This window comes from Lissotriton vulgaris, chromosome 5 (genome assembly GCF_964263255.1).
Source record: "Lissotriton vulgaris chromosome 5, aLisVul1.2, whole genome shotgun sequence".
Taxonomy (NCBI): domain Eukaryota; kingdom Metazoa; phylum Chordata; class Amphibia; order Caudata; family Salamandridae; genus Lissotriton; species Lissotriton vulgaris.
This window is the reverse complement of record NC_141693.1, coordinates 1958598395-1958615442: the sequence shown is the minus strand read 5'-3', so window position 1 is coordinate 1958615442 and position 17048 is coordinate 1958598395. Positions and strand designations below refer to the sequence as shown.

At 44.0% G+C, this 17048-nt stretch overlaps 1 protein-coding gene across 1 annotated transcript in view; it reads left to right on the top strand.

Annotated features, from left to right (window-relative positions):
* Window positions 1-303: 303 nt before the first annotated feature.
* The window catches only part of LOC147717869 (uncharacterized), a 238819-nt gene continuing 222074 nt past the window's right edge, over window positions 304-17048 (top strand). The window contains exons 1-2 of the mRNA XM_086920577.1: window positions 304-390; window positions 9768-9822. Coding sequence (XP_086776703.1) covers window positions 382-390; window positions 9768-9822 — 64 coding nt within the window. The 5' untranslated portion in view covers window positions 304-381. The remainder of the gene's footprint in view (window positions 391-9767; window positions 9823-17048) is intronic.

The window sequence follows — 17048 nt, the reverse complement described above, 5'->3', positions numbered from 1 at the left end:
GGACATTTAGTCTGCTCTATTTTTATAACCTTTGTGAATAGAGTTGATGTTAGAATAGTAAATTATCCCTTAATGAGAGTCATAGACAGGTCCCCTCTGTGATGCTTAGACGTGGGCATGAGTGTGTGTTTTTTAGCTTGTTTGTTTTTCAAGACTATTGACAGACCTGCAAGCCTCTCACCTGGGACCGACGGATGCAAAGCTGTGGTTTCTGTGGTCTCTCTTCTTCGTGTGGACGGCAGCGCACGTGACGTCAGCACTCACGCCGACGTGCCTGCACCCAGTGTTCGCATCCTTCCTGGCGTTTGTTTGTCAGTAACCTTTTCCGCACTTTCTATTGCAGTGATTGGCTGGTGTTGCTCTCGAAATCCCCCTTGTTCGATGGAAAAGGTACCTTACGAATTCTGTTTCTGCCTCCTTTCTCTCTCTGTCCTCTACCTTTCTCCATCTCTTCATTGTTGATCTAATTTTCACACATTATTTCTTTGTTTTTTCTCCTTTTTCTCTTGTTTTTCTATGATTTTTCTCATCACTTTCACTTTTTGTTCTGTTTCGTTTTCTCCTCCTCCATACTCCGATCCCCTTTACTTCACCTCTTGCTCACTCACTCTCCTAATTTTGTTTTCCCCTCCCATATCTCTGTATCTCTCTCTTCCAGTTTCATTGCCTATCCACTCCCTGTCCTTCTCTTGGTTTTTCTCTAGTCTTATTTCTATTACTCTTTCCTTTAACCTCTTTCTCATCTCTTAGGTTCTCTACTAGTTTCTCTTCATTTCTTCAAACTTCATCCAGTACCTTTTCTGCAACAGTTTTGTTTGTTTTCACTTTTTTAATTGTATTGTATCTGATTTATTAATTTGATGGACATGCATGTATAGGAATGAAGTTTATCCAGAATGCAAGATTGATTTAACCCTGAAGATAACATATTGTGTCAAGGAAAGATAATTAGTAGTATCTGTCCTATAACTAATATATACAAAAAAACTGCACCGTGGGCATCATCTATTTATTTATTTATTTATTTATTTTTGAAACTTGTAAAGCGCAACAAATGCCCTTGGGCGTCTTGGTGCTATGAACTGAGCAGGATCAAGAGCTAGCTGAAGGATAGATGGCCATGATACACTTCAGCTTACAGGAGAGCAACCGCTTATTAGTTAAACAGCCATGTTTTTATCAACTTGCGGAAATGCAGTAATGTCTGGCATGAGCGGATCTGTGGGGGCAGAGCGTGCCACAGTCTGGCCGCTGTAACTACGAAGCGCCGATCTCCCCAAGATACTGTCTTGCTACTCATCGTTCCTTCTTTTTGTTTTACTCCCAGATGCCTTTGGGTTATTGGGTTTCCCCTGTTTATATTGACGATGTTTCTGAGAAGTGGCAGTACTCTCCAATTAAAAGTATTACTTATCTCTTGAGAAGTGCAGGTATTCTCCCTCTCAAAATAAAAAAAGTGCTGGTACTCAGTACTGGAGAGTACAGGCCCATTTAAAGCACTGACTTCACTTTAATCGAGAATTCTTGGACTCTAAATGTAGTGATTGGACTATATTCGAGTGTGTGCTTCGGTATAATCTATTGCAAAATGTGATGGAGTTCTGTTTGTTTTCTGGTACTTTGTGGCTTTTAGTGGGAAAAGGTCAGAATAAAATAGATTAGTAGTTTGAGCTGGCTGTAAATCGGCTACGAAAACATAATTTGACATAAGTACAATGGACTCAAAATATAATTTACAGACATATCCTACAATTAGGTGTAGATGTTCTTTTGGTAATTCCAATAGGGTGCTCTTTTTGTAAACTACATGTAACTCACAGTATTTAAATCAAAAGATATTCTGACTTTGATAAACTCATACTATTCCTTTGAACTTTCAGGCAGAGAAAATGAATATTCTATGTAATTATGGTGCTACATTGCTTTAATGGTAGGAAAAATAATATTGTAACCAATTTGAAGTCTAGCAATGAGCTACTTGGTTATTTCATAGCTGCAAGATATTATGTACTGGCCTCCATCAGTCACCCCCTGAGTCTCAGTTTCAAAATGTTATGATCCCTTGGGTATATGTCATGTAATATGGGTTGAGGTTCTAGACTATGATGCAGTTTAGTTCGGCTCTGTATGGAAAGGTATAGGTATTTCTTTACTTCACTCCGCACTTTGACGTGTAAAGCAGATAGGGGCCGATTCACAGAACTAATCTGAGATAAAAATCCTAAATTTACTACTTTTGGTATTCACAGAAGGCATTTAGTAGTAGTAAAGTTACGATTTTGTCTTAAGTTTGACTTAAGACAGACTTAAGACAAACCTAAGACAAATTTAAGACAAATTTAGGACACACTTAAGACAGATTTAAGACAAAATTCTAACTTTACTTCTACTAAATGCCTTCTGTGAATACCAAAAGTAGTAAGTTTAGGATTTTGTCTCAGATTACTTTCCTGAATCGGACCCAGTGTCTTTAGAACACTGCATGGATTTTGTCTAGAGCTAATATTAGAATAGTCCAAGACAAATGAAATGCTGTATAGATGCTTCCTAACTTTTGTGACTGTGAATTCAATTTCTTGACTGAAGAAAAATATTATTTAGGAATTTGCTGTTCCGGGTGATCCAGACCAAGGTACGGAGAGACATTAGTGCGGCAGTGAAAATCACGCCTGGTGACCTCCACGACTCTGGTGATAACAGCACTTGGTGGCGAGGCCAAGACCTCGAGAAATCCCCGGCATAAGCAGCAATGCAGGGGAGAATGTTGAGAGGTTTCTGGTTTGCCTAAGGCTACAGACTTGAAGGCACCATGTTATGCCGATGGATTACTGTTTCTGGGGTGCATCATCCTACAAAAGGGGAATCCCTATGCCAGTAGTATGCATGTGAGCAGTATAAATTAGCGAATTTCCGAGAGTCTTCTTTTGTCAGGTGATATTTGGGATTATTTGGGATTATCATAGTGCCTTAATATGCAGGAATGATGCCAACCATCTCCCCCCTCAATGGGCTGAGGGAGTCCCAAGAAACTACCTGGACTATTGCACTCCCTGAGTCCTGGGAAGAAGAGACGGAAGTTACCACCAGCCCTGAGGTGTGGGAGCTCCACCGCCATCCTTAAGCCCCACTAGTCCATTGGTGGGCACTTGCAGTGGTGGAGAAAAGGTACTACCATTTAATTGGTGCTCTACTCTATATTTGGTTGATGGAAAGTGGTACCTTGCTGAAGGGATTCTAATAATTCTCTAATGTTAAAATTCTGATAAAATTTCAGTGACAGAATATCTAATTTCTCAAACTCTTTTTGCCCAGTATGTTGTAGAGGTATAATTTCGCATTGGCTATTGACCGCTGAGGATTATGGTGTTAGTACTATTGTGGACCATGAATGCTATATATGACATTTCATACCTTTAAATGACCAGTCGAACCATAGATCAGCCTTTCGTAGCTTATCTGCATGTGGAAAGCAGTGTGCTCAATGTTTCAAATCTGTGGGTTGGAAGCTGAAGATTGCACTTGAGGATGTGTCTTTCTGGGTTTTGTTGCTTTGATGTTAGGGGTCTAGCCATGTTTTCAACTGTTTTCTGAAGTGGATATGCTTCTGTATGCTTCTAATACTGACTGCAGTGCCTCCTCTGGATTTTTTCTGGTAAAATGATATAATACGTGGTACAAGACTAAAGCACATTATACTGCTTTGTTTGTATTGAATTTACCTTGTAGATAGAGCTGTTCTTTTTCTTTGCAAAGTCTGTGGAACAAAGCAGAGTGCTCGTGACATTTCCTTCTAGCTATAGGCACCCAGCAGAGCAATAGCAGGACTCGAGTCATGCATCACCTTGGGTGAAGGTAGAGAAGAAGCGTTGTGGCCGCATTTTGGATGAGTGTTATTTTCCGAATGATGAATGTCGGCGCTCCCAAGTATAGGTTTTGGGAATAGTCAAGCTTGGAGATTACTAGGGTGTGTAAGGATGTATTGCTGTTTATGTTGGTACAGTAGGTCTGGGAAGATCCAACATAGTGTTTTTATTACGTTTAAGGCACTTTTTGTGGTAACGTGTATAGGTCTGAATCCATGTTTACCCCAAGGTTTCTGACGCCTCTTGACATTGTTGAACGGGCCTCAAATTCCTTAGGCCCAATGGTGGTAGGCCGGTACTTTTGCCATTGTCCACAGGTCATAATCTATGTCTTTGCAGTACTGAACTTAAGACGAATATTCATCATCCATTTGTTGATGGCACAAAGGCACTCCTAAAGTGTTGCATTGTAGAGATCTTCCGGGCTATCCATTTTTAAAATGTGCGAGCCATTAGCATAGTTGTAACATGTGAGGTAGAATAATTTAATCAGGTTTGGTAATGGCGGTTAGGTAGATATTGAATAATGGAGGGGCTATGATGGACCACTGAGGGACGCAACAGTGTTGTGTGTGAAGAATTGATGTGAAAGGTGATAGGTAAACTGTAATTTCTCTATCTGTGAAATAAGAAGTAATCTATTTTAACAGACTCTGAGATAGTGGAGTCTTTGTAGTAGTGGTTGAGGGTGTGACCATATGCAGCGGTCATTCTTAGGATCGTTGGTGCAGCACACCAGGATCAAACTGGGGGATAACTCTGGTTATCTCTGGTGATGTTCCTCCTGGTTGGACGAATGACAGGCAATAATCACGCTTGGTATCTTTGGCACATTGATGAGAGGATGAATGGCGACCCACTCCAGCACTTGGGCTGGATCCTGCATCGTCTTCCAGCCAGACCCCTTTACTGGGTACTTCAATCTCTGAGGTGCATGAACAACATATTTTATTTTGTTTGATAGGCATGAACACATCACAGAAGCTTACTGCGCATGCATGGCATGGGCAAATGTAAGCATTAGACTGACAGGCAGTTGGTGGCAATGCTTTCTTCGACCTCACCTCACCTCTCTTTCTCTAACTCTCACTTTTTACATATCGCTACGTTTATATGTACATTACTCTGACCTTGCCATCTCGATGCGCTCTAATTTTGATAATTCTGCCCTCTCTCAATACAAATTTCACTTCCTAGCACTCTCTACCTCTTGCTTGTGACCTCAAATATCTCTCAGCACTATCTCGGCCAACCTCTCCAACTATATTCATCTGCCCGATTTCTCGCTATTTCCATATCACCTGATGTACCTCTCCCCATCTCTCTCTCAACCTCCTTTCTCTTTGCATCACCACTTTATCTCTTTCTCTCCAGTTCTCTATACCTCACCTCTCTCAGCCTTCTCTCCATTTCACTTCTTACATCTCTACGTCTTACTCTCACTTACCTCATCTCCCTCTACCCCATACCACTGTAATGTTCTTTTTACATCTCTGTCCTTCTCCAGTCATTTGCCTGCTTCTGTTTCTCTTACTCATAATAGTCATGGATGACTGTCTAGTTAGAGAAATAGAGCAGACAGGTGAATAGAATAGTGAGAAGGAAGGGAGATAGATATGACAGAGTGAGAAACTTAAGATAGGGAGAAAAGTATTGTAAATAAAGAAAGGAGAATGTGAGAAACTGGGTTGTTGGTTGTGGGGGCCAGGGCCGGTACCGTACTTAAGCAAGAGCCACAAACATTGGCAGGGTGAACCACAAAAACTCACTAAATTAACCTGTGCTTGGCACAAAAGCAGTCAGGCTTAACATAGAAGCAATGTGTAAAGTATTTATGCAACACTTCAAACAGTGATGAAGTGAGAACAGAACAAAAGACAAATCTAATACCAATTTAGAAATATAGAGTAAAATGTAATAAAACATTTTGACACCAAAAACAACAAAAATGCAATCACTAAAACCAGAGATATGCAGTTTTAAAGATTTAAGGTAACTATAGCACCTAGCAGCATAAAGTGCCACAAGCGGTTATCTGATAATGCGAGACTAGGTGAAAGTCAAAAGTTCAGGCTAACTTACCTTAATATTACCTTCTCAAGTTCAGCATAAAGAGTTCCATTTGCAGGGGACAAGGCTGGATAGAGCAGGGACAGGGCCACGTATGGATGTTGCAGTAGCATGAAGATCCTGTCGGGCGTCAAGGACGGTTGTTGCTGGAGATTAACATTGGCAGGATGTCAATGATGTAGCACAAAGTGCAGATTCTCGTGTTGCTGGTTGTCGCTGGTGGTCACTGTACCATGAAAAGTCAGGTTCATCGGACGCTTGTGTTGGCGGACGATGAAGAGTGGCAAGGTCTTGGCATGAACAGGCCAGTTCACGGTCATGAAGAGCCCAAACCCTCCGGATTTCTTCTTTTCTTCAAGGAAAAATTCAACTGGTGCCATACCAAGGGTACAGAACCTGAGTGGCACCTCGTGGAGGTCAGGAACTCAATCTAGTAAGGGCAAGCAGGGCTCAGGCAGGTCCAGTTGCAGTCAGCTGGGTAGATGCCGGGAGGCCTCTGGAGCTTGTAAGAGCTGTAGCTTTAACAGGAGGTGAGTTAGCTGACACTTGGAGTCTATTCAGCCTTGGAGGCTTCAAGCACCAAGGCAGCAGTATTTCCATATTCTGTAGTATCCACAGGTGCAGAAGTGGACTGAAGAGTTGAGTCTGATGGTCCACTTCTTATACCTGTTGCCCACTTTGAAGTGGTAGAAGCTTCTAGAGTCCTCTTTCAGCGGTATCTGGGATTTCATTCTTCCCTACCCTGGACCCAGCTTACCTGGGGGCACAAAAGACTAGTGTGAAACCTTTTGCGAGTGTGATGTGCAAGTGATAGGAGACAGCTCCTTACCCCTCATCCTGGCAGAGATGGCCCATCCTGACAACACCTATTCCCCTTTGTCATACTGTCCAGGAGTAATACACAAAGACCAACTGCCAGCGACACCTATTTAGGCGACCCAGGATACAGGCTGTAGACGCCAACTGGTTGGAACAAGAAAATGTCAACTTTCTAAAGTGGCATTTTTCAGAATTGTGACTTGAAATCCAACTTTACCATTAAATTACAATTCATTAGAGACAAAATTTGACCTCCCTACTTGCTCCCAATTGAAAGTTATCACTTATTAAATGTAATAAGGACCCAATGTTATCCCATGGGAGAGGTAGGCCTTGCAAGAGTTTTTCACTACCAAGGCATGTAAAAGTTAAAAGTACACATGCAACGTTTTAAATATACTGCAATCTGCCCTGTATGCTAATTAGGGTCTACCCTAGGGGTGACCTATATGTATTAAAAAGAGAGTTTAAAACTGCACACAGAGTCTGCAATGGCAGGCATGAGACATAAGTGGGTGGCTTAATCAGTGCTGCAGGTCTACTCATTGCATTTAATTTAAAGGCCAGGGGTACAAGTAGTACTTTACTAGGGACTTACAATTACATTAAATGTGGCAATTGGGTGTAAGCCAATGTTACCATGTTTTAGGGGAAAAGAGTAAGCACTTTAGCACTGGTTAGCAGTGTTAAAGTGTGCAGAGTCATAAAAGCCAATAAAAACAGATTCAGAAACCAGAAAAAGTTTGGGGATGACCTTGCAGTGAGGGGCAAGTCCAACACAGATGTACCGACAATACAAGAGACGTAGAAGGAGAAAAATGAGAAGCAGTATGCAAGGCAGAGGAATAGAATTAAGGAGGACATTGTCACACTACATTCAACAGAGTTGTGAAATTTCTCAGAGCAATGTTTTGATTTTTACTGTTGAAGCAAGAATACTTCTTGTGAAGAGAGTTTATTTATAAATTTGCCTTGTGATGTGCCTTATTTTATTATTATACAATAGTCCGCTAAGTCACCCTTACCGTATCTTACCTATGGTGAGAGGAAAAAAACTGATTAGACACTGAATTGCAAAATAAAAAAAACCTAAATCCAAGAGCTAACAGTAATGGCTTATTTAAGGTTTTATTTTGCTGTTATTTGGCTGGTAGATGCCGCAATTTGAATATACAGTTGATTTTTGCATGTCATCATGTCTGAAAGTTTAAAATATAATTAAATATTACAAGGGATTAATTGGGATAACATTCATTTTTATTTAAAACAAAAAAAAACACTACTGACTGGAATATTTATTTTACAGTAGAAACTGGAAAACATGGATCTGATAGGACCTACTTCCACTCCCGTTTTATAGTATAGATTAGATCATATGGCTTTGGCTCACTGTCACGTCATTCACCTCGCCATCAGACACCGCGAGAGTCTGAGATTGCAAACACATCATTCTCCACTGCGAGAGAGAGCGTGAGATCGCAAACACGTCATTCTCCGCCGCAACTGAAAAACAAGATGGCCGAGCCTATTAGCGCTTGCAAGTTTCAAGGACCCCCTGAAAATTGGATCAAATCCCTGGGTCAGGGTAAGACAAACAATGACAAATAACAAGACCAGGCAATGTATAACGCAAGGCAATGTACATAGGCAAATCACAAAAGTGGACTTTAAATTAAAAAATCGTAAATTTTAATGCATTTCATAAAGATTGAGTTAAAAAACATATGCCACTGTACAAATTTTAAAAGCTGCATATTAAACATGTATCATATTTTACAAATCGGTACAAGAAGTGATGGTTTTCTTTAACGTGTTTCGACACAGGGGTGTCTTCATCAGGAAAGTACCATCAAAAGTGATCAATCTAAAATTAAATGAACATTTTTTTAAAAGAAAATAATATATATGTACACAGATTTTGTCTGGGAAGTGGAGTAATGAGATGAGTCGATAATTCTTGAGTACGCTGAGGTCGGCAGAGGGCTTTTTCAGGAGAGGCTTGACCTCTGTGTGCTTCCACGCGGTGGGACGGTGGACCTCCTGATGGACATGTTGAGGATCTTTGTGAGGTGGTTGTTGATTTTGTCTCTCCTCAGTTTGTAGATGTGGTCTTGGGTGGGGTCCGTGGGTGCACTGGAGTGGATAGAGTTCATGATGCTGGTGGTGCCTTTGGTCGAGAGCAGCTTCCAGTCACAAAGTTGGTGATTATCGGCGGTGTCGGTGAGCGCGAGGAGTCTGAAGTCGGTGGGTTAGATGTCGAAGTTGCTGTAGATGTCTGAGATTTTCTGGTGGAAGTAGTCCACTAGGGTGTTGCATAGAGCTTGGGAGGGGTGAATCGAGTTTTCATGACAGCTGGGCAGGAGAACTTGCTGACGATGATAAAGAGCTCTTTGCTGTGGTAGGCACTAGCCTCAATGTGGTTGACGAGGGCTTTCTTCTAGGTCTCCCTGTGGATCTGAATGAACCTAGGTCGAAACTGTTATTTAGGGATCATCTCTTGGTTCTCCCAGATCTCTTAGTCAATAACTTTATCTGAGAAAGGTGGCTGCCATTTTCCCTGCTAGTGAATCCTGGAGTTTGATTCACTAAAATGCTGCAGGTAACAGAAATGACCTAAAACACCCTTTATCTCCTGATTTCAATACACTGTTTACCCAATAGCCCACATGTAGGCCCTCAGTATCTCCCTGTTTTCAGGTGAAGAGCTAGAGCAAGATTATAAATGTTAGAAATCTAGAAACTATACATGGTTCTTGGAGCCCTGTTAACTTTCACATTCTGTTCCTGCCACAGCCTTTCTGACCTCTGAGATCAGGGGTAGCAAGGACAGTTCCAAAGGTATTGATTGGCAAGTCAGTAGTAGGGCTCCATTGAGCTCCTGGTTAAAGTGTGAGTGCGTGTGTGTGTAGTGTATGTGTGTGTGTGCGTGTCTATGTCCATACTCCGCATTCATGCTACAAAACCCTGAGTTGGATAATAACAGTGCATATTGATTTTGATCTTCCCCCATTACAGAACGTACAAGGCATGCAGAGATGGAGCGTTCTGCTGGCTCTATGGATCTGTACAGGTAAGAGAGAGAGACATGCCTCCTAAACCAGTCACATTACAAAAAGCAGAATATTAGGGTCAGGGAGAGGCGGTTGCATAAATAACAGCTTGGGAGCAATCTGACTTGGTCAATTGCAAGAATACAGCCAATGCCTGTTGCCCTACTGTGCTCAGCTGCACTTGCTCGAAGCAGATCTGACAATGCTGCCTGCAGGTCATGCATTAACTCTGAGCAATTATATTTATGAATGTAGACAGTGTAAAGGAATAAAAGCAGGTACTTAGGTGCCAGTCCACGTGTTCATGATACAACCCCAGACACACTCTTGCTAAAAAACAGCTGAAACAGTGTCATAAAAGGCAGGAATACCATGTTCTGGGAGACGGTGCCAACTGCATGCACACAACGCAGACCCATGCATGCCACAAACCTGATTCAGGGGCGAGACATTCTATTTGTGAGGCCAAAAACCTCCTGCCTAAAGTTGCCTCTGCTTCAATATAAGTCAGGCTACATTCGTTCCTCCGATTATGTTTTCAAAATCTTCCAACTGCCTGTGCTAAAATGTTTGCATGTACAATGTCCATAGACTTTCAAGTGGTCCAGTTCAATGGAAAGCAGTGCCAAAAAAAGCACATGAACTGAATAAGCAAATGTGAGAGTGTTTCAGTGTTAGATACTGGGCCCTAGTACATTAAAGCATAAAAGTATATTTATTGATTTCCTAATATTTCCTCTTCTTATTAGTCATTTTATGAGATCTAGAAGGTCAAGACAAGACTGTTAAAACTAACCTTGGCTGTATATAGGGTGTTGGAAAGTTGGATCAGCTTTTATTTATTTATTTATTTATAAAGTTTTATATAGCGCGAACTTGACCCAAAAGGGTATCAGAGCGCTTTACATTTTGAATAGTTGCATTACAGGTTACATCAGTTAAAAGAGCATAGTAAAGTACAGTACACATGAACAATGTTTCAATAATTCAAAGGAGGGGGTCAGTATGTTTTTTTGATGAGTCTGACTGGGATCCTACTAATCAGGACCCCAGTCTCTGCGCTTTTTCCCTAAATTGACAATAGTAAATACTTTTGTACATCCACAATTGGCTACTGGTGTACCCTTAGAAGTCCCTTGTGTATGGTACTAAGGGACCCACCCAGGATATAGGTTCCCAAGGGGTCTCCCTTGGGCTGCAGCAAGTATTGTGCCACCCATGAGAGACCACTGAAACTTGCACTACAGGCCTGCCGTTGCAGCCTGTGTGAGTTTATGCTAGCGTCCCTCATAACAGATATTTGTTTTCTTATATTTGAGGTCACGGCACTTAAAACCTATAAGCCACCAACAAGGCAGGCCTTTCAGTCCTGAAAGCAGGTTGCAGGGTTATACGTGTGAGGGTGTCCCTAAATTAACAGGACACCCCTACAAACCCCAGAGTCGATTCTCTAGGCTTTGTAAGTGTGGTCAGCCATTTTAATACATATAGTGGACATCAGTCATTACGAGATGTCTCACTATACAATAGTTGCACTGAACCTGGCCATCTTTGTTATCAAACATGCTGGCATCCGACACCAACATCTATTCCAGTGTTGGATATAGGATCCCATGTACTTGGTGGCTCCCCAAGGGATCACCCCTCTATTCCCGGTACCACCCTTTCAGGGTCTGATAGCAAGCTAGTGCTGCTGCCGACCACAGACACGATTCTGCCCTCCTGCTGCTGAGCTAAGCTCAAGCAGGGGAAGGTAGAACAATAGGTTTCCTGTCCCAAGTGTGACCACCTCGCAGACAGGACTTAGTGTATTGGACTGGGGTGGAGGCGCTTCCTAGCACCACCAGACTGCTTTGAAGGGCACATTTAGTGCCCGCCTTGCATGCTCCAGTTGTAACTAGTTCTGGGAGCCCTTGACTCCCCCTCTGGCACAAAACTGGACAAAGGACATGGGCGTATCCTCCCCTCTTTCCAGCCTCTCCTGTAGGAGGGACCCCTGAGTCGTCCCAACCCTTTTCCTCAGGTACTTAAGGGTATACTCGTGGGTACAAGACTCAAGCCTGAAACCACGTTTCTCTTTGACTGTCTGGACACTTTGACTTCGCTGGACTTTGCCTTGAACAAGACTGCATCAAGGAAGACTCCTGCAGCTCCTGATCTCACTCTTCTACAAGCCTTCTTCATTGTCTGTGCTTCTTCCAGGATCTTCAACAGACCTGTGGGCATCAAGGGCACCTGAAGTAATCTCCCTTGAAGTGAAGGAGTCACCCCCCCCCCCGCATCTGCATGCACCGCAACCGCAACAAAGCTGACCGGTCTGCTACTCCTGCCGTCCAACAGACTTTGAAAGATTCAGCAACACAGGTGGTGGTCCTGCAACTCCCTTGAGGCCTGACCTGTCCTCTGCAATTTTGAGGCAAGTATCCCTCGTCAGAACTGCTAGGACCAAACCCCTGTGCACTGTGTTGACTTGCCATTGCCAAGGCTTATTGACTCTGCACTCGAGAGATATTTGGGCTACACGAAGCTCCAGCCTCCATCATCTCTTTTTGCCAACTACGGCATCCTCGGTGAATCCTCTGCAGTGTGGGCCTTCCTTCATGGTGAGCTGCTCGAGGTCCTCTTGTGACTAGTGTGCCTTCAGCCTGAGGGTCTTCTTGTTCTTTAGTGGGATCCTCTGCTTTGTTGGGGCCTGCTCTGACTCTCCTGCTGGTGGTGATTCCCTTGGGCCTTGCTGGTCCCGACGTTGCTCCTTCTTCGCGCTCCAAACCTGTTGTAGCTGCCAAGGCTTGTGCATGGCCCCTGGTCTTCCTCAGCATTGCTTGGTCCTTACAGCAGCAGCGACAAGATCACCATCATCACTTCTGAACCATCCGTCATCGGTGGGCATTGCTCTTCCAGGCCTCCTGGTCCCCTCCAAGTGGCATAGACACTGTCCCCTCTGCTTACAGGTTCTTCGCTTTGAGAATCCATCTTGAATTCCACCTGACTCTTGCACAATCTTCTCCAGTGGCCTCTTTCCTGAAGTCCTCCATTGTGGTCTATGGCGGTTTCCGACATCACGTTGCACAGGCTTCCTTGGTGTAGATATTGTGGTTCCTGGGGTGTCCACCAGTGGGGTGACTCTCCAACCTTCTGTCTTCCAAAGGGTTTCTTCCCTCACAGGCGCCCGCGATAAAGCAGGAAGAGGGAGCCCCGGGACACCGCTGCCCAGGTAAGTCATTTTAATTACTTTTAAAATGCTTTTAAAGATTGAAAGGGCATTTAAAAGACGACGGGAGGGAGGCGGGTGGTGGGCAACTCAGCTCTGCCATGGCAGGTGCGTAGCCTGCCTACTACACCTACTTTGCGGGCCGTGAATTAGGCAACACTACGCACACTCGGCGGGTGGAGCGGAACACTACGCCGACGGTTAATTAAAATCAGATTGGGACTTTACACTTAAATAGTTTTATCGCTAAATGGGATCAGAATCAAAATTCCTGTCCAACTGAAGCACACTTTTTATGTTTCTCCCCTATTTATCGAGAACCTTGACATAGGTGTTTGCACTCAGTCTGCACAACCTTAGGGATCATCCAATATTTAACCGCCCGTAGAATTTTGAAAACTGATTCATCAGGCACCTGTCACCTGACTATACTGAATGCAGCTGGATGGAATGCATGCCCCCTTCCACCATTAAGGACCCTCCCTGCTCCCCTCCTGAATAACGGAGCAGATGGTTTGACTCCACTTCCACAATGCTAGTACCTTATCTCTAAAATGGCCACTCCAGTTAAACAGTGCTTTACCTGAGCTGTCTCATGACCCCAGCACATCACTCTCCTAAGCACTATATACCCAGCACATGACCACCTGCCAGCATTTCCTGGATTCTCCATATTAGGCGACTGCCGATATCAAAGGTTGTAAATAGCTGCCCCTGCTCCTCCCCACTATAATAACTGGCCCGACTGCTTGACCTCTTCCCGAATTATTCTGATCTCTCTCTGAACTAACCGTGCCCTACCTACTTATTTATGTTATGTTATAATGCATTTGTAGCGCGCACGGATACTCAGGAGTGTCCCAGCGTAAAATGCCAATGTCAGGAGCAGAGGAAGCTAAGCGTAAAAGGGTATAGTCAAAAAGCAGTGTCTTAAGATGCTTCTTGTACAGCTTAGTATCTTGTATCAAATGATCCCCTAATCAGGATAACTTTAGCGGACAACTGCTTTAATGCCCACACACAGCCCAAAGCTGCTACCCCAGGCCATACTAGCAGACTGCACCTACAGATTTCCCACTGAGCTCCTCCTCTGTGACACCTTTAAGTCATTTCCTTGCGATACCTCAGTACTTGACCTAGCTAATCTGACTGTGCCTTATTTAGGTGCACTCTCAAGACACACTCTCTGGGAGGAGCACTCTGTGGACCCTGCTCACTCCCACCCCACTGCCAATCCACGTATACGAAGCTCTGTCCTCCACGTTCACCCTCACACAGCACAGCATGGACCCCAGACTTGAAAAGCTTGGCACTAAGAGCTAACCCCTACCTTTTTCCGAAAAAAGGCACTAATACGAGTGACCTGATCTTCTACACGAAAAGAAGAGTTCAGTGGAGATCGACGTTCCACTCCGTGGTAAGAATCACCTCGACCAAAAAATTCCCTCACGGTCTGCGACTTGTGACTACTAATTCTCCCACATTCAGAGCAAACGCCACGGTATCTCTCTACAACAATGGAAGTATACTAATTCAGGCCACCGATCACAATCTGGTCATCTTTGATGACAGATTTGATCTCTTTAAAGGATCTTTGATCACTGGCGATTCCCCTATTCAATCTAGGTATTGTCTTCCCCCTACCCCGTCTCAGGAGGTCCCTGATCCCTCACTAACTGCCTACATCTTGTTGACTGCCTTACCTACACTGATCAACACACACAGTACCTCAGATCCTCCAACCCCAGGCTCTCCTAATTCACCCATCATCCCACGACCTGTCCAAAGTAGTGCCAATAATCATGGATCAGTTAATATCCCTCGCTCCTACCACCTCTCCGACACTTCAACAACCCTCCCTCCCACTAGCCCTTGCCTACATAACTCTCAAACTCAACTGCGGGCCTGCCCACTCTCCAACAGGATTACATCAAAACCTCCCTTCCCCTCCCCTCCACCGCCCACCTTCCTTGTACGCCCGTACATCGAAGAGGCAACTCTCCATTAGCGTATTTATCCCATTCCCCTCCACCTGCCCTGGTCTCCCCTCCGCCATTCTAATAACCAATCCGCCGCCTCCCCTCTACGTGATCCATAAGCCACACTCAGATACTACTTCCAAGCTCATGAAAATTACCCATGAACTTTTAACTATAAAAAATGTCATCCGAAAACTCATTAAGTCCACCGAAGAGCTAGCCCCTGACCTCTCTTCCAAAATTTCCACACAGGAGATCCCTCATCCTTCCACAATCTGAACTTCACAGGAGATTCTTTCTCTGATCCAACTGTAACCCCATGACCAGAATTGGAATACCTCTCCAAACCCCAACGCCCCCTCTAGACCGGCCAGATCCAAAAACCCATTCTCAGAACCTGATATTCTCTCCCTCTTCCTTGAGTACACCTCTCCTCGTTCGGCCATCTCAGCCCCTACTGGATCCTCACAAACAGTCCTACTAATTGACTCAAAAAGAGGCAGTACAAGTGTACACACAAATAGCATTTTTACATATATGGACTAACAGAAAATACTTAGTCAACAAAGTAGGAGTAACAGAGTTGCTAACATCAGTTAAAATAACCTGACAGTTACTCTAACAGTAGGTGCATTCTACCAGCTAGGCCTTTCTGAGCATGTGCAGTGCTCTGGGTCAACGCTGAAGGAGTTAACTGTAACTGATGACTGAAGCAGAATACAAGGGCATGCAACAGTGAAGATGGAGAAAGCACATGGCGAGTACATGGCTAACTAAAATGGCTGCCAAAAACAAAATGGCTTCCGCTGATGCTAACAGCCATTGCAGCTAGTTTCCACAGATGGCCGTTTTAGCATTAGCTGACGACATCCACTATGAATCCTTAGAAGCATGGAAGTTATACTGCACATCTATCCTCATAATCCATTAATATCCTGATCCATTGCTAGGTGGACATTTACATTTGAACATTCCGTTTAACTGGTGAGACACAAGTAGAAATACATGGGGAACAGAGCATTGGGTCACATTAAATACAAAGGCAGTAGGAAAAAAAGGGTTGCACCAATTATATATAGGACTGAGAATAGCTTTCAGCCCCAAATGGAAAACAGTGTTCAAAATCAGCCAGTCCAAGTCCATGTCCCTGAGTTCTAGTGGATTTCAGTGGCTATTTTATTCAGTTTGGAACTAGCCAAGGGAATTAGGACGAGGAGCCGCAAAGGACTGCTCCTCCTCAAAAATGGGACGATCAAAAGGGTACATTGCTAAAAAGTACTTGAAGAAATAGAAGCCGCTGTACAACCAGCCAGTGGGGAGTCTTCTCCCTGTGTCCATCTGAGGCTCACAGGCAGGCTCCTATCATTCATCAAAAGTTATTTTCCAACGGTGGAGCTGCTCAACTTGCAACTCAAGAAAACAATCACGGCCCAGTTTTAAGGGAAAAGTTTCTTCTTTCAGGATAGGGCAATCACCCTCCGGGGCAAATGCCCTCACCGATCCTGTCCAGTGTCCCAGGCAGTGCACCAGTTTTCTTCACTTTAATCTAACAGGCACCAAAGGCACAACACCTGTACCCTGAACTCAAATCCTTCCCTAACTCCTGTATTGCTCCGCTGGTGCACTGATCTTTTGTCTTGGCCACAAACTGTACCCAGTATGCCCAGGCACCTCTTGATCAACAAACAGAGGTGCAGACTTGCACTCACCTGGGGACCAGGACTCAGATACCTGATGCTGGGATATCTGAAGCAACCCTTGTTTCAAAGGGGGTCACCTCAAGCAAAAACCTCCTTGCCGTCCTTGTCGGTCTGGGACTCTCTCAGCTGGGCATCAAAAACTGGATCAACAACTTATCCATTCTGATTTGTGACCCCGTCTTTCACCCATGACAGTAGCAGTGGTACACACTTCCACGTTTTGTTGCAGGCCCCAGTACTGCGGCTTTCGACCTTTACTGTGGTCCTAGTTACCAGCAACACCTGGGTTGGTTCCCTTTACCCCGACTCCAAGCTGGATTGGCGCTGACTCCACAGGCTAAATCTGATGTCCGGGC